This window comes from Mesoplodon bidens (assembly GCF_964165515.1).
Source record: "Mesoplodon bidens genome assembly, chromosome: 1".
Lineage (NCBI taxonomy): Eukaryota > Metazoa > Chordata > Mammalia > Artiodactyla > Ziphiidae > Mesoplodon > Mesoplodon bidens.
Genome location: NC_138176.1, coordinates 189101526 through 189119317, shown reverse-complemented (window position 1 = coordinate 189119317; position 17792 = coordinate 189101526). Strand labels below are relative to the sequence as shown.

Sequence of the window (17792 nt, the reverse complement as noted above, 5' to 3'; positions counted from 1 at the left end):
GGCCACAGTAAGTGGACTCCTGGCCACATGTATTTTGTCCCCCAAAGTAGTGGGAAGTTGGGGAAAGAGAATTCCACATATGAAATAAGTTGATTTTCACAATCCTCAGTTCCATATCAGTTCAGATTCCCTATTAACATTCCTCAAAGTGAGGGTTCCAAGAAACAGCAAATATGCAAATCTGAAGTCCAAGGAAGGGAGGATGGGTAAGAAAGCTAGGTTCCTCACTGGAAAAGCAAAGATCTTTCCATTAGCATAACTATTGTTTTATTTCTCCTATCTTAAAAAAAAAAGTCCATATTTGCTCTCTCCAGCCCCTGTCTCCCAATTCTTTCTTCTTTTTTAAAAAATTTATTTACTTATTTATTTGTTATTTTTTTGGTTGCATTGGGTCTTTGTTGCTGCGCACAGACTTTCTCTAGTTGCAGCAAGCGGGGGCTACTCTTCATTGTGGTGCGCGGGCTTCTCATTGCAGTGGCTTCTCTTGTTGTGGAGCATGGGCTCTAGGCGCACAGGCTCAGTAGTTGTGGCTCGCGGGCTCCAGAGCGCAGGCTCAGCATTCGTGGTGCACAGGCTTAATTGCTCCGCGGCATGTGGGATCTTCCCGGACCAGGGCTCAAACCTGTATCCCCTGCATTGGCAGGCGGGTTCTCAACCACTGCGTCATCAGGGAAGCCCCCAATTCTTTCAAAAAATTTTAAAAAATTTTGTTGAAGTATAGTTGATTTACAATGTTGTGTTAATTTCTGCTGTACAGCAAAGTGACTCAGTTATACATATATATGTTTTTCATATTCTTTTCCATTATGGTTTATCACAGGATATTGAATATGTTCCTTGTGCTATACAGTAGGATCAATTCTTTCTTGAACCCACTCCAGTCTTGCTTGTACCACTTCACTGGACCTGCTCTACTCAAGTTCTCCAAAGACCTTGTCATGTTATATACACAGTTCATTCTTTCCATACCTTACCTAGCAACACTTCACAACTGGATCACCTACCTGCGTAAACATTTTCTTCACGTGGCTTCCAGAACACCAGGCTCGTTTAGTTTTCCTCCTGCTTCTGTCCTCTCCTCAGTCTCCTTTGCTGGGCCTTCTTCTCCCTGACATCTTTGAATGTTGAAGTCCCCCATGGCTCAGGCCTTGGAACTCTTCCTTCCTATCTACACTCACTCTCTTGGTGACCTCATATAGTCTTCTAGTTTGAACAGTTGTCATATGCTGACCTCTCCCAACTTCTGCAGCCCAGACCTCTATCCTAAATGCCAGACCTGTATATTCAACTACCGTTGTGACATCTCCCCTTGAAGGGCACCTGAAGTTTAACAGTCCTGATCTGATCTCTTTAAACTCACTCCTCCAGGAGTCTTCCCATCTAAGTTAAGGACAACTCATCTTTCAGTTACCAGACAGAAACCTTGAAGTAATCCTTCTCTCTTCTTTCTCTCACACCCCACCCACATGTCAGCAAATTTGGTTTGCTCTATCTTCAAATTATAATAGAATTTGTCCACTGCTACCATCTAATCTAAGCCATTTCCATCTCTCCTGGACTTTTATAATAGCCTACAGAAACTACTTTCTCTGCTTTTTCGTTTGCTCCCTTCAGACTGTCCTCAACACAGCAGTCACAATGATCTCAGATCATCACTCCTCTGGTTAAAATCCTCCAATGGCTTCTCTTGTACTCCTACTAAAAAACCCCGTTGACTAAAACGCCCTACAAGCCCCAATAGGACCTGCCTCTCCACCTTTCATTTCGCCTGGTCCACTCCCTCTGCCTCCTTGTGTTCCTCCAACAGCCAGCCATGCTCTGACCTCAGGACTTTTGCACTTGCTAAAACATCTGGCTTGGACAATCTTCCCCCAGATATTTAAATCTCTCACCTTCTTCACCTACTCAAGTGTTACCTTCTCACTAAGGCCTCCTTGGCCTCTAAAATTCACCCCCCTCAAGCCCATCCCAACACTGTCACTCTTTCCAGCTTTATTTTGCTCCATAGCATTTTTAAAAACATGGTCCTGGGCTTCCCTGGTGGCGCAGTGGTTAAGAATCCACCTGCTAATGCAGGGGACATGGGTTCAAGCGCTGGTCCGGGAAGATCCCACGCAAAGCAACCAAGCCCATGCACCACAACTACTGAGCCTGTGCTGTAGAGCCCACAAGCCACAACTACTGAGGCCGCCTGCCACAACTACTGAAGCCCGTGCGCCTAGAGCCCGTGCTCCACAACAAGAGAAACCACTGCAGTGAGAAGCCCGAGCACCGCAACGAAGAGTAGCCCCTGCTCACCACAACTAGAGAGTCTGCGCACAGCAACAAAGACTCAAGGCAGCCAAAAATAAATAATTAAAAAAAAACACGGTCCTGTGATTACTTAAAAGTCTGACATAACGTAACACTCTCTTACACCTTTTACTTATTATCTCATCCTCACTACCCCTAAAGTGCAAGCTCCACGAGGGCAGGGATTTTTGTCTGCCATATACCTGGCACCTAGAACAGTGCTTAGTTAAGTGCTTAGTAAATTTTTTTAACACCTTTATTGGAGTATAATTGCTTTACAATGGTGTGTTAGTTTCTGCTTTATAACAAAGTGAATCAGCTATATGTATACATATATCCCCATATCTCCTCCCTCTTGTGTCTCCCTCCCACTCTCCCTATCCCACCCCTCTAGGTGGTCAAAAAGCACCGAGCTGATCTCCCTGTGCTATGCGACTGCTTCCCACTAGCTATTTGTTTTACATTTGGTAGTGTATATATAAGACCATACCACTCTCTCACTTCGCCCCAGCTTACCCTTCCCCCTCCCCGTGTCCTCAAGTCCATTCTCTACATCTGCGTCTTTATTCCTGTCCTGCCCCTGCCCCTAGGTTCTTCAGAACCTTTTTTTTTTTTTTTTTTAGATGCCATATATATGTGTTAGCGTACGGTATTTGTTTTTCTCTTTCTGACTTTGGTAAATATTTTTTAAAATAAATGAATGACTGGTAGCTACTATCCCCCTGTTTTTCTTTTCTTTCTTTTTTTTTTTAAATTTAGTCTCTTAAATATGAGCTGCTCAGTGTTCAAGGCACTTAGAAACAATGGTAATAGGGTCAGATTTCAGAGGATGCAACTGTCCCCCGCTTCTCATAGCAAACAGCTTTCTGGGGCTTAAGGAGGAAATTCTAGATTAAAACAAGGGTTTTTTCTTATGATGTTTGCAGCAACTAGTACACGTTAAATACCCAAGTCTAACTAGGACCTATGATAATCCTTATGCAAACTCTGTGTCAGTACCTGATTTTCTCTCATGGAGCTTCAAAAATAAAATCGTTATTTTTGGGTAACTGGGTCCTTACCTCAGGAAAAGTGCATCTATTTCATGGTTTTAAGACAGGAAGCTGAGATGACTCTGCAGGTCATACTCAAATTTTTTAAATTTAACTCGTCAAAAACTCTCCTTACAAATACTGTTTGGATTAGGATAAAGAAAATGGTGTAAGTTATTGAATGAATATTTTTGTAGAAAGTAGAACTAAGGGATTTATTTAACAGTCAATATTGCAATAACGTCTAACACCTCTAGAGTTTTGTAAACCAAGTTTAGATTTGTAGCCCGGGATCGACCAGAGGGGCTGGAGCAAAAGAGCTTTGACTAAACACAGGAACAAAGTGGATCCAGGGACTAGAAGTACTCCAGGGACTTCCCTGGCGGTCCAGTGGTTAGGACACCGCACTTCCACTGCAGGGGGTCTGGGTTTGATCCCTGGTCAGGAAGCTAAAATCCCACAAGCAGTGCAGTGTGGCCAAAAATAAAAATAAAAATAAAATTTTTGAAAAACAAAAAAAATAAAATAAAATAAAAAATAAAGAAGTACTCCAGAGACTACCCAGTGATTTGCTTCTTGAATGGCCCTGGAGGCGCCTTCTCAAAATACAGCAGACTTGGGCTTCCCTGGTGGCGCAGTGGTTGAGAGTCTGCCTGCCGACGCAGGGGACAGGGGTTCGTGCCCCTGTCCAGGAGATCCCACATGCCACAGAGCGGCTGGGCCCGTGAGCCATGGCCGCTGAGCCTGCGCGTCCAGAGCCTGTGCTCCGCAACGGGAGAGGCCACAAGAGTGAGAGGCCCCCATACCGCAAAAAAAAAAAAAAAAAAAAAAAATACAGCAGACTTCCATATCATATCTATAAGCAATATCATTTCTTGCCCTTGGAAAGCTTTAAATGCTACCTTTCGCTAGTATGAAACCTGAGAGCATGATGCCTATTATTACTGGCAGTCTTTTTCTACCCCATTGCACTGTATTCTGTAAGTAATGAACTCCTGGAATTTCAAGCACAGGCTGTTAGGAATGGGAAATAAAGAACAAATTTGTGAGGCTGTGAAAAAGACAGTGGGTGTCACTTGCTACCCACGTGAGGAGGGTGAAGGGGAAGGAAAAAGCAGAGACATTCTGAGGTTTCAAGCCTGGATGATTGGGAAGGTGGAGACACAAAATCTAGGAAGATAAGAGATGCCACTGTTTGGAGGGAGGAAAAGGGAGCACATGAGACAATCTTGATGCTCCTCACTTGCACTCTCCAGCACGGGCCCTTTAAATCCATCTGTGCTGAAAGGGATGAGAAGTCTGTCCACTGCTTGGTACCATATGACACACTTGGTGACTTTCCAGTTACTGTGGCTGCCTAGCAAATTACCACAAAATATAGCGGCATAAAAATAACTATGCATTATGCTCACAGATTCTGTGTCAGGAATTCAGACAGGGCACAGCAGGGACAACTTATTTCTGCTCTACGATGTCTGAGGTCTCAGCTGGAAGACTTGAGGGCTGGAGGCTGGAAGCATCTGAAGGCTAGTTTATTCATATGTCTGCAGATGGAGGCTGGCGTCAGCTTGGGGCCTCCTTTCCTCTCCCCAGGAGCCTCTCCACCTGGTCTCTCCCTGTGGGCTAATTTGGGCCCTCACAGCATGGTAGCTGGCTTCCCCAGGGCAAGTGTCCGAGGCCTAGCTCCTGAAAAAAAGGATATAGAAGCTGTACCCTTTTCATAACCTACCCTGGAAAGTCACAGAGCATCACTTCTGTGGGCGTCTTTGGGTTGGACTAGTCACAAGCTCCCACCTAGATTCAAGGGAAGGGAACAAAGGCCCCCACTTCTTAGTGGAGGAGTGTCAGTGTCACACTGTTAAAAGAGCACGTGGGGTGACATCAGTGAAAATGGAGGAATAAGGAACATCAAAAGTGCTTCCCTCCAAAAAATCAACAAATAGCCTGGCAAAAGCTGTCAGAATTGGGCTTCCCTGGCGGCGCAGTGGTTGAGAGTCCGCCTGCCGATGCAGGGGACACGGGTTCGTGCCCCGGTCCGGGAAGATCCCACGTGCTGCGGAGCGGCTGGGCCCGTGAGCCATGGCCGCTGAGCCTGCGCATCCGGAGCCTGTGTTCCGCAACGGGAGAGGCCACGGCAGTGAGAGGTCTGCATACCGCAAAAAAAAAAAAAAGAAAAAACTGTCAGAATCAACTTTTTCAAAATTCTGGAAAGTAAGTAAAAGCTTACAGCAGCCCGGGGGAATGCTTAATCAAGGCAAAAAACAGTTGAATCTCGGTAAAGACAGAGAGCTTGGTGGTGTTTTAACTCATCTTGGTCCCATCCCTTCTCCCCAGCTCAGGGGTAGCCTAGACAATAACAGCCTGTATTTCTGGAACGGGTAAGAGCACCAGAGGGAGCAGAAAAATGGACCTCATTTGCCAAGAACTGTGGTTGTTTGTTTTGAGCTGTGTATTAGCTCAAGCTGCAGTCACAAAATACCACAGGCTGGTTGTTTGAAACAGCAGAATTTTACTTTCTCACAGTTCTGGAGGCTGGGAAGTCCAAGATCAAGGTTCTGACTGATTCAGTTTTTGGTGAGGGCTTTCTAGTATCTCTTCCTCCTTCTGTGAGGACATCAGTCCCATCGGACTAGGGCCCCACCCTGATGACTTGCTTTAACCTTAACTATCTCCTGAAGGTCCTATCTCCAAGTAGAGTCACACTGGAGGTCAGGACTTCAACATATGAATCTGAGAGGGGCTGGGGTGGGGGGTGGGGCGAGCCCTAGAAACACAATTCACTCCATAACCATCTGCCTGGCAGCTCCCCGGAGGACTGGCTCAAAGTGTTTACCTTTATCTTGCCGAACTAAGAATTCTGCCAGTGTTGAGGCAGCTGCCCAGGGGCATTTGTCAAAAAACGTTTAAAGGCAATGTATTAGTCACAGCTACCGGGAGCACTGGATAACAAATGGGACAAATGACAGACTAACCAAAAAGCTTGAGAGGAAAGAGTGGAGAATGAGGTGCTTCAGCAAATAAGGGCTTTGAAGAGCTCTGACGTGTTCCTGGTGTTATGGGTTGAATTGTGTCTCCCCAAAAAGATTTGTTGAAGTCCTAATCCCCAATAGCTCAGAATGTGACCTCATCTGGAAATAGAATTGTTGTAGATGCAGTTGGTTAAGAGGAGGTCATGCTGGAGTAGGGTAGACCCCTAATCCAATACTACTGGTATGCTTGTAAGACAGCATGTGAAGACACAGACACACAGGGAGAATGCCATGTGAGATGGAGATGGAGATTAGAGTAATACATCTGCACGCCAAGCACTGCTAAGGGTTGTCAGCTGTCATGAGAAGCTAGGAGGCAAGGGACAGATTCTCCTTCGGTGCTTCCAGAAGGAACCAACTCTGCTGACACCTTCACTTCAGATTTTTGGCATCCAGAACTGTGAGTGAATAAATTTCTATTGCTTTAAGCCACCCAATTCGTGGTACTTTGCAGCCCTAGGAAACTAATACAACAGGTAAATATTAAAAGAAAATATAAATATGTTTGTTGTTTGTAACTCCTTTTTTGTCTCCTATCTGGTTTAGAAGACAACTGCATAAAGAAATAATTATAAATCTATGTTGATAGGCACACAATAAAGATGTAATTTGTGACAACAACGTAAGTGGGGGGGGATGGAGTTACATATGAACCAAGTTTTATATCCTATTAAAATTAAGGTAGGAGTAATTAGAACTGGATTGGTATAAACCTAAGCTGTTAATTATAACCCCCAGAGAAACCACTAGGAAAATAACTCAAGAATATAGTGTAAAAGAAACAACAAGCAAACTAAAATGGCGTACTAGAAAATACCTCTTTAACACAAAAGAAGTCAGTAATGGAAGACTGAAGAACAAAAAAGACATAAGAAATATAGATATCAATTTTGAAGTATATAATGCAGTATTGTTGACTATCATCACAATGTTGCGCATTAGAGCTCCAGAACTTATTCATCTTCTAGTTACAAGTTTGTACCCAATAGCAAAATGACAGAAGTAGGTCCTTATCAGTAATTACATGAAATGTGGTGGATTAATCTTTAATTAAAAGGCAGAGACCGGGGCTTCCCTGGTGGCGCAGTGGTTGGGAGTCTGCCTGCTAATGCAGGGGACACGGGTTTGAGCCCTGGTCTGGGAAGATCCCACATGCCGCGGAGCAACTAGGCCTGTGAGCCACAACTACTGAGCCTGTGCGTCTGGAGCCTGTGCTCCGCAACAAGGGAGGCCGCGATAGTGAGAGGCCCGCGCACCACGATGAAGAGTGGCCCCCGCTTGCCACAACTAGAGAAAGCCCTCGCAGAGAAACGAAGACCCAACACAGCAAAAATAAATAAATAAATAAAAAGAGCGGCTCCTGCTCACTGCAACTAGAGAAAGCCCGCGTGCAGCAACGGGGACCCAATGCAGCCAAAAATAAAAACAAATAAATAAAAGGCAGAGACCGACAGAATGGATTTTTAAAACATAATCCGCTATACACTGTCTCCATGAAACACATTTTCAATTTAAAGGTAAAAATAGGGCTTCCCTGGTGGCGTAGTGGTTGAGAGTCCGCCTGCCGATGCAGGGGACTTGGGTTCGTGCCCTGGTCCGGGAAGATCCCACATGCCGCGGAGCGGCTGGGCCTGTGAGCCATGGCCGCTGAGCCTGCGCGTCCAGAGCCTGTGCTCCGCAATGGGAGAGGCCACAAGAGTGAGAGGCCCACGTACCCAAAACAAAACAAAACAAAACAAACAAAAAATAAAGGTAAAAATAGGTTGAAAATTAAAAAATGAAAAAAGATATGCCATGTAAACAGTAACCAAAACAGGGCTGGAGGGGTCATAGTAACATTCGGCAAAATAGACTTTTAAGACAGAAACTGTTACAAGACACAAAAAAGTTTATTCATGATAATGTTAAAGGGCCAATCCATCAAGAAGATATGACAATTATAGACATATATACACCTAAAACAAAGCACCAAAGTAAATGAAGCAAAAACAGACAAGAATTAAAAGGAGAAATAGTTCCACAATAATAGATTGAGAATTCAATACTCCACATTTACATTTAACAATGGAAAAAACAACTAGACAGAAGACTCAATGCTATAAACCAACTACACCTAGTGAACATCTACAGAGCACGCCACCTAACAACAGAACACAGTGTTCTCCTCCACGGCATAGAGGACATTCTCCAGGACAGACCATATGTTAGGCCACAAAACAGGTCTCAAAAGAATTTAAAAGATCAAAATCATACAAAGTATGTTCTCCAAGTACAATGGAATGAAATTAGGAACGAATAACAGAAGGAAATTTAGAAAATTCACAAATATGTGGAAACTCAACCACACACTCTTAAACAACCAATTGTTCAAAGAAGAAATCACAAAGAAACTAGAAAATACTTCAAGATGAATGAAAATGAAAACACAAGATACCAAAATCTACAGGATGCAGTGAAAGCAGTACTCAGAGGGAAATTCACAGCTATAAATGACCATATTTTAAAAAATTAGAAAGATCTCAAAGCAATAACTTAACCACCCACCTTAAGGAACTGGAAAAAGAAGAGCAAACTAAACCCAACACAAGCAGAAGGAAGGAAATAATGAAGATTAGAGACAAATAAAATAGAGAAGCAAAAAACCCAAACGTTGCTTCTTTGAAAATATCCACAAAATTGATAAATCTTTAGTTAGACCTCATATTATCTCAACTTAAACTAATCTTACTTTTGTTCCCACCACTCCACTGAGACTGCATGTGTCCAATCCAAGGGCCACTGCTATTCTCAAATGACTTGAATTCTTACCAGCACTTGACACATTTGAGCACCCCCTTCTTCATTTGGCTCTCGTTCTTCTCTCCTGATTTTCCTTCCTCCAGGCCCAATCCTTTTCCATCTCCTTTGCTGGTTTCTCTCCTTACCTTGATATCTAACGTTGGAGACTAAGGGCTCTGTCTAGGCTTTCTATCAACAGTCTCTTCTTATGTGCCCACATCCCATGGCTTCTAATAGCATCTCCAGGCCAATGAACTCACAAACCTGATCTCCAGCCAGGGCAAGACCCTCAGCTCTAGACTTAAATTCAACTGCTTGTTGGTCACGTTTACACTGGCATTTCACACTTTACATGCTATGTCAGTGGCACCACCTATCCAACTGCTCAAGCTAAAAGTCTAGAAGTTATCCTACCAAATCCAATCAATAAACAAGTGCTATCATTGTCACCTCTAAAATATACTCTGAATGTGTCCACTTCCATATATTTCCACTTCTGCCACCCTAAGCCAAGCCACCACCATCCTTTACCTTTATTACTGCAACAGCCTTCTATCTTAGATGTAGCAAACTGTCTCTCTGAAGCACCATTTTATTCATGAACTGGAGATGTTATAAACCTAAAAACATGTCCCAGACACCCTAACATGTAGAGTTCTGGGTTAGAATCAGATACTGCGAGTTAAAAGCACTAGCACAGTATATGTAAAGAGAAGGAAGATAGAGGCAATCTTCCTATTGGTATTGTTGTTGGTAAGCGAGGTCACAGAGTACCAGTGCTTGGAGGAAGTTGTAAGGGTTAATTTGGTATTCCAGTATCTGGCCAGCTTTGTGGATATGAGGCACAGTGTCAGTGGTGGCAGGATTCCTGAACTCTGGATTCAACTACTGTGGGAGTCCTTCAGCTCCGTAGCCCAGCAGTAGCCCCCCAGTACTACTACTCTAGTCCTTCCCATCGATTTTGAAAATGTTTCGCTCTTTGTTTAAAATCCCTCTCTGCATAAAATACCTAAAGTGGTTTCTGCCTTGGCATTCAACCCTGATATATCTAACTGGTTTTCCTGCATCCACTCTTGCCCACCTATAATCCATTCTCCATCCAACAGAGAATTCCCTGAAAAATATAAATCACATCACGCCATCTTCCATCTAAAATTCTCCAGTGGCTTCCTACCACACCTAGAAAACAACCCAAACTCCTTATTGTGGTACCAAGCCCTAACGATCTGGCTCTGCCCACTTCTCTGATGGCATCCAGCCACTGGCCTTCTCTCAATTCCTGGCATAGGCCAAGCTTGGCCCTAGATCTTTACTACATGCTGTTCCATCTTCATGGAATGCTCTTCCTTCTAGTTTCTCAAACATCTAGTCTTTCATGTTCAGATTAGATGTCACCTTCTTTAGCATCCCTTTTGTAAAAAGCCACTCTACCCTAGTTTCTCTGCAGAGCACTTACTGGTGTCTAATTTTCTGTTGCTGTTTATTAATGACTGCTCCCTCCAAAAATGGATGTACCATGAGAGTAGGGAGGGACTTTGTCCCCTTATAGCATACTGTAGATGCTTAATAAATATTTGCATGAATAACTTAGGTAAAATCTTCAAGCAGAGTGAATTTTACTTCTGCTAGATAGAGTTACTCCAATGTTTCAACAAAAACTACAGATTATTCTTAAATATTAAGTTGAGGATAACAGCAGTTTACCATCTAGGCTTGAGTGCTGGGAATTACAAATTCTTTTGGCATACATTACATTCAACTTTGTACTCAAATGGATTGTTTTTTTAAACCCCAAAACAAGTCCATTTAACACTGCAGCTGGAAAAACCAGCTATCCAAAAATCACTGATTTTTTAAAAATGTGACTTAGGGAACAAGGGGAGAAGAGAAATATTAGTAGGTAGATTTCATTCAGGATTACCGCCATTTTTTCAAAACTACTCTGACTTTTGCAATATCATGTTATGGGCTTTTTTGTTTGTTTTTTTGGCTGCATTGGGTCTTTGTTGCTGCGTGCGGGCTTTCTCTAGTTGCAGCAAGTGGGGCTACTCTTCATTGCGGTGCGTGGGCTTCTCATGGCGGTGGCTTCTCTTGTTGTGGAGCACGGGCTATAGGCACGCAGCCTTCGGTAGCTGTGGCATGGGCGCTCAGTAGTTGTGGCGCACGGGCTTAGTTGCTCCGCAGCATGTGGGATCTTCCTGGACCAGGGCTCGAACCCGTGTCCCCTGCATTGGCAGGAAGATTCTTAACCACCGCGCCACCAGGGAAGCCCCATGTTATGGTTTTTAAGAATAAATATACTCATTTTCCCCTCTTAATGCTACCTCCTAGCTCCCATCTGCTGTGTCGGGGGAGGCCTCACACTTGCTAGTCTCTAGAGAAACAGCACCATCTGCTGGGCAAAGCCTGCTGTGCACCTGTCTTGGTGATAAACGCTGGGCTCTCAACTTCTTGTGCCACCATGAACTAACTGGACACCAGTTAGGCTTAGCAACTCAGGCCAGCCTTGCAGAAGGCCAAACAGGAAGCCCTGCTACCCCAGAAGTGCTGATAAGATTAAAGACGCCTGAGGCTTCTCTTCTAAGAAACCAACTTGGGTTTTGACCCAAGACTGGAAATCAGTGCCCCTGAGGGAAAGAGCACAACTAAAGCAGATCTGGATTAACAAGTAGGAATAACAAGAGCCACAACTTTGAGACCTTTGTCCCCTGCATTCTCTGCAGACAAGATGCTGAGAAAATTTAGTAACTTTGTCTGTTTCTGGAAATTGCAGAGGTGAGAATTTTTTTCCCTTTCCCTTACTAAGGATCATGATTTGATCTGGACTCACCTCCTAGCTCACTACCCACTCTCTAGGCACTTTTCCCTTCCTCATGACCAGCCTACTTTATGACTCAAGTTCTTCCTAAGATCCTTTTCCATCACGTTAATTATGAATGCGTTTCCTCAGACCTCAGAAATATTCCACTCACCTTCTTTTTCCCTTCCTTCACACCCCACTCTGAGAATCTGATATTGCAACTTTCCCTTAATTTTTTAATCTATTTCCATCTTCAGCTACTCAGTATAAACTACAGTTTTTCTGGTACCCTTTTTATCATGGATAGTAAATGTCTCTTGCTGTAGACTGAATGTTAGTGTCCCCCCAAGGTGATGTATTAGTGGTGGGGCCTTTGGGGCCATGAATGGGATTAGTGTCCGTATAAAAGAGGTCCAAGAAAGCCGCTTTACCCCTTCTGCCATGTGAGGTTACTGTGAAAAAGACAGCCATGTGTGAGGAAACAGGCTCTCACCAGACAATGAATTTGCCAGCATCTTGATCTTGGACTTCCCAGCCTCCAGAACTGTGAAAAATAAAGTTTTGTTGTTTATAAGCCACCCAGTGTCTGGAATTCTGTTACAGCAACCTAGATGGACAAAGATATTTCTCCAGCTCAATTCTCTGCTGGCTAGATACTGAGCATCTTCCTTTTCCTTTAATTCCTTTCTAATCTAGTCCCTGGTGCATAATTTTCTTTCTTTCCTTCCTTCATTTTCCAATTGTTCATTTACTATCATTAAGAGACCCCTTTTCTGTCGCCTTCTCATAAACTTTTTCAGAAATTATATGAAGTTCATCCTTTAATTACCATTTGTGGCTTTACCATCACTTATAAGTTACCCCCATTTCTAAGATTTACTTAAATTCATTCCCCTTTCACTACTCTTCTATATCTTCATAGTCCTTATATTTCTTAATTAGCTACTAGAAGATAAAAACTGTCAACATAAAATCTTTTATATTCCCTGTCCTCTCACATTTGCAAGGCTACTTCCTTTTCCTTATTCAAAGCACCCCCAAAATTATTCCTCCAGGATTCATTAGTTTTTCTTGATTAACTAGGAGAATAATTGCCTCCTTCAAGCATTATCTTATATACCTCAAATATAAGATTCTCAAAAATCTAAGGAATCTACTCATATCTTGAATGTTTACTATCCAAATGAAATAATAACCACTAAGGTTAGCCATACATGTATATAGGTTAGCCATATATGTATATATAACTCAAATGATAGTCAGTGGTTTTCTACTGGCATTCCATTAAAACACACACATGCATATTCACACATATCACAAACACACACAAGATTAAGGCAAAAAACTAAACTAAAATTCTTATTTGTCCAATCTCTCTTCAGTTTCTCTTCTGCTTATGGCAGTAAGCAAACCTACATAAAACTGAGTGAAGGAACTTCCCTGGTGGAGCAGTGGTTAAGAATCCGCCTGCCAATGCAGGGTACATGAGTTCGATCCCTGGCCCGGGAAGATCCCCCATGCCGCAAAGCAACTAAGCCTGTGAGCCACAACTACTGAGCCTGCGCTCTAGAGCCCTCGAGCCACAACTACTGAGCCTGCGAGCCACAACTACTGAAGCCCACGTGCCGCAACAAGAGAGGCCACCACAATGTGAAGCCTGCACACTGCAACAAAGAGTAGACCCCGCTCACCGCAACTAGAGAAAGCCCGCACGCAGCAACGAAGACCCAAAACGCAGCCAAAAATAAATAAATATAATAAATAAATGTATTTTTTAAAAAAACAACTGAGTAAAGAAGAAAAAGTTTTTATTAATTACCACATGAAATTGACATGACATCCTATTAGGCTGAACTAGGATAAATAATGCTGTTATAAAATTTACATTTCTCACATCCATTTCAGAGAAAATATTAGATATTAGGGCTCTTCTAGGTCTTATGGACAAACTTCAGCAAACCTTTTGTTTTTTAATAGTAAACAGCAATTAACATATGTTCTCAAACTGTGTTAAGAAGCATTTAGCAAGGTTTACTCTGAAATCTGTGATAAGTGACAGGATTAGGACTGTTTTGTTAAACATTAGGAAGCACATTTCTTATTTTAGCTGTTACATTAGTGCATCTTTTTCACTGGTAAGGCAACTGCTTGCTGTGGGTACCACAAAGATTAGCAAGTTTCTTAAGTAACAGATATATGATTAATCAAGACTCAAATGAGTTTCCTTTCCCAACTTTGCTCTCTTTTGGAGCAGAAACAAATAGCTTTGTCATTTGTAAATAGGGAGGTTAATAGCTTGAAATTCAGTTGCTGTAATCTTCTAACTCACAATTTAAAAGGGGAGTAGATTATTACTAGGAATGTCTTCGAAATACTTCTAGTTTTTAAAATAACCAGGCTTCTGAGTAACTTCTCAAACCTACCTTTCTATTTTGGTACATGACTTGATAAACATTAACACATTTGACCTGTATAGTAGTAATTCCTTCTATCAACTATATTTCGCCCTCAATAATGGTTAGAGCTGTGGTTTCAAACAATTTCTACATATAAAGCATCATCTTTAAATAAGTTTCCTTTTCACTGAACTGAGATTCTTTTTCCCACTTACGTGCTTGTGAAAGGTAATTTGAACATACACACACATACACACATACCGTATGTATGTGTATATATGTATTTTTTAAGTAAGTTACTTTTACCATTAGAATAAAACTAGACTACAGGGACAACTCTGTGAGGACAGTTTGGTCTTCCTTAGAACTCCTCCTCTAGGTTGAGGAAGGCAGGTACAGTTCACTGAAGGACGTGATGAGGCTGAAGTAAGTCTTCTCATCATCTGTTAACCCCGCGTTGCCAGGTCTCACCACCACAGCTACGTGCACGTCAGCTTCCTCAGCAGCGCTGGCCTCTGCGAAAATCCAAATATGTGTCAGAAATGGTAGAATATGATGTTTGGGATTTGCTTCAAAATAATCAGAGGGATGTGGGAATGTAAGAAATAAGTCTGGTCCAGATTTGATAACTGTTGAAGCTAAAAGGCAAGCACAGGGGGTGGACTTATTATTCTTTTATATAAGTTTTGATTTTTCCATAAAATTTTTTTTCAAATGCATAACTAACTGTACTGACAGACAAGGAGGGCAGTGTGTCCTAGACTTCTAAGCTTTATTAAGTACTTATGAATGCACAAAGACAGAGCCATGTCTCCAGCTTTCTTCCATTCCCTCCCATCAGTCCTACAGAGAACTGAGCTCTTTCCCAAAGGACAGGCTGTCAGGAATAATACCAATTAAGTAGATATGGGGCAAATGGAATGCCAGGATCTAATCAGGCTGAAATACCTACTCTCACACCTGGAGCCCAAACATGTCACAACCCTTGGCTAGACTGCCCATCTTTTTTGTCTGGCAAATTCCTACTCTTCAAAATTCAGCTCAAATGTTCTATCTTCTAGAGCTACTACCATCTGTATTAGAGCATCCTATGTGCTCCATTAACACCCTGTATTTAGTCCTATCAAGACAATATGATTTGACATGTTATTACCTGTTGTCTCTCTCCTCGTTGGACTAAGAGTGTTTTAAGATCAGTGACTGCGTGGAAGTAAAAACAGGACTAGTCAAATGAAACTAAGTAAGCTATGTATTTGAGGGGATATCTCTAATATGTCTTGGGTTAGGTACCCCTCCTCATTTTGTGTCCATCTGAAAGATAATAGCTAATACCTTGTATTAATTTAGCACTTACTATGTGCCAGGTAGTATTCTAGGACCAGAGATATGTGAACAAAACAAAGTTCCTGCTTTCCTGGAACTTCCATTCCCATCTAAATCTTCACAACGACCCTGAGGTTGTTAGTATTACTATCTCCATTCTACAGATGCAGAAACTGAGAGCTAGCAAGTGGTAGAACTGAAATTTGAAATCGTGTGTCAGACTCTGTGGTCTGTGCTCTAGAACAAGGGTCAGCAAATTATGGCCCACCGCCTGTTTTTGTAAACATGGTCTTATTGGAACACAGTCTCACCCACTTACTTATGTACTATCTGTGGCTACTTTTGCATTACAAGGACCAGCGTTGAATAGCTACTATCTGGCCCTTGACAGCAGTGGTCCCCAACCTTTTTGGCACCAGGGACTGATTTCATGGATGACAATTTTTCCACGGACCGGGTAGTGGTGGGGGACCGTTCAGGCGGTAATGCGAGTGACGGGGAGCGGCAGATGAAGCTTCCCTCGCTCGCCTGCCACTCACCTCCTGCTGTGTGGCCCGCCTCCTAACAGGGGGCTGGGGACCCCTGCTTTACCGAACAATTTTGCCAACTCCTGCTCTAGAGCACTGCTGCTCTGAATGTAGTCCCTGGACCAGCAGTGTGGAAATCACGTGGAAGCTTGTTACAAATACAGAATGTCAGGTTCCCCAATGTGCAACTACTGAATTAGGACCTGCAATTTAACAAATGACTCCTCTGCACAGAGACTAAGGTTTTTTTGTTTTGTTTTATTTTGTTTTTGTTGGTTTGTTTGTTTTTGCGGTACACGGGCCTCTCACGGTTGTGGCCTCTCCCGTTGCGGAGCACAGGCTCCGGACGCGCAGGCTCAGCGGCCATGGCTCACGGGCCCAGCCGCTCCGCGGCATGTGGGATCCTCCCAGACCGGGGCATGAACCCGCGTCCCCTGCATCGGCAGGCGGACTCCCAACCACTGCGCCACCAGGGAAGCCCAGAGACTAAGTTTTGATCCGAAATTTCAAGGAAGGAGGAATTGCAGGCAGACATAAAGTACATGTGCAAACAGTAGGAGAATGGACACAGGACACAGGTCTGTGGTCACAGAGATGGGGCATACTTGGGCAGATAGAGCAAAACCGGGGAAGACTCTGAAACACATTCTTTACAATTCAGATCTGGTGTAATAAGAAACCCCAGTAGTTTCTCAATCTGTGGAAAACGGCCAGAGCAACGGAATGCATTAATTAAAGGGCAGCAGTGCTAAGAAAGAGTAAATGGGGCAGAGCTGTCTCTTCCACCTACCCACCTCCTACGAAAGGACTGTTACCTCCCAGAGCAAAAACAGTGCTCCAAAATCCCCTCCTCAGGCAAAGTGTGCAGATGCCATTCACTCCAGCAGCAAAGGCATTGCCTTCCATGCACCCCAAGTTCCCAGCCTGGCTGCCTCAAGCACAGTCCTCTGGACCAGCAACCCAGGATCTCAACCAAGTTGAGTCATCACTCTCCATGTGGGACTTACTAGTTAGTGACCGTTCCACATTCAGCCTCTTACCAAGATCACCATGGGGCAAGTTTTTGTCCTTAAGCAGCGATTTGCTCTTTTCATATATTATTGAGACACTTGTTGACTTCAAACCCTGGACCTCTTTTTTCTTTCCCTCCAAAGGGAAAAAGTCTTTCAGTTCTCTCTTTTATATTTGAGTATTATTTGGGATATCAACTTAGTCTTCCACTCTGCCTTGGCAGTGGAAGTCTGGACACGTGCTACTAAAACACAGGATCAGAGACAATAGAAAAGAGCAAGGCAGGCAGCCAGGTGCCTGACCCTCTCCCAGCTACAGGTGAGCCCAGGCCTGGCCCTACTGCCTAAGCAGGAGTGGGGCTGGCAGAAGATGAGGGGCAGGAATAAAACCTCCTTGCAGAGGACTCAAAGGAGAGACAACTTGGAGATTATCTCTAGACTCTAAAGAGAATAGGAATAATTTCTGGGACTGCAACCTAAGGATATGGCTTAAGTGAAAAGAGAAAGACTTGAAATTATAGATGTACTATGACGGCAACTAGGAAAAAAATGTGGCTAAAGACAAGAATATGAAGAAACTATAAGTGGTCTTCAGGCAGGGGTTAC

General features: G+C 43.2%; 1 protein-coding gene across 2 annotated transcripts in view; it reads right to left on the bottom strand.

Annotated features, from left to right (window-relative positions):
• Positions 1-13721: 13721 nt before the first annotated feature.
• Positions 13722-17792, bottom strand: part of ENOPH1 (enolase-phosphatase 1) — a 33227-nt gene continuing 29156 nt past the window's right edge. For both annotated transcript variants that reach the window (XM_081249002.1, XM_081249003.1), the window contains exon 6: positions 13722-14841. In XM_081249002.1, coding sequence (XP_081105128.1) covers positions 14702-14841 — 140 coding nt within the window. In that variant the 3' untranslated portion in view covers positions 13722-14701. The remainder of the gene's footprint in view (positions 14842-17792) is intronic.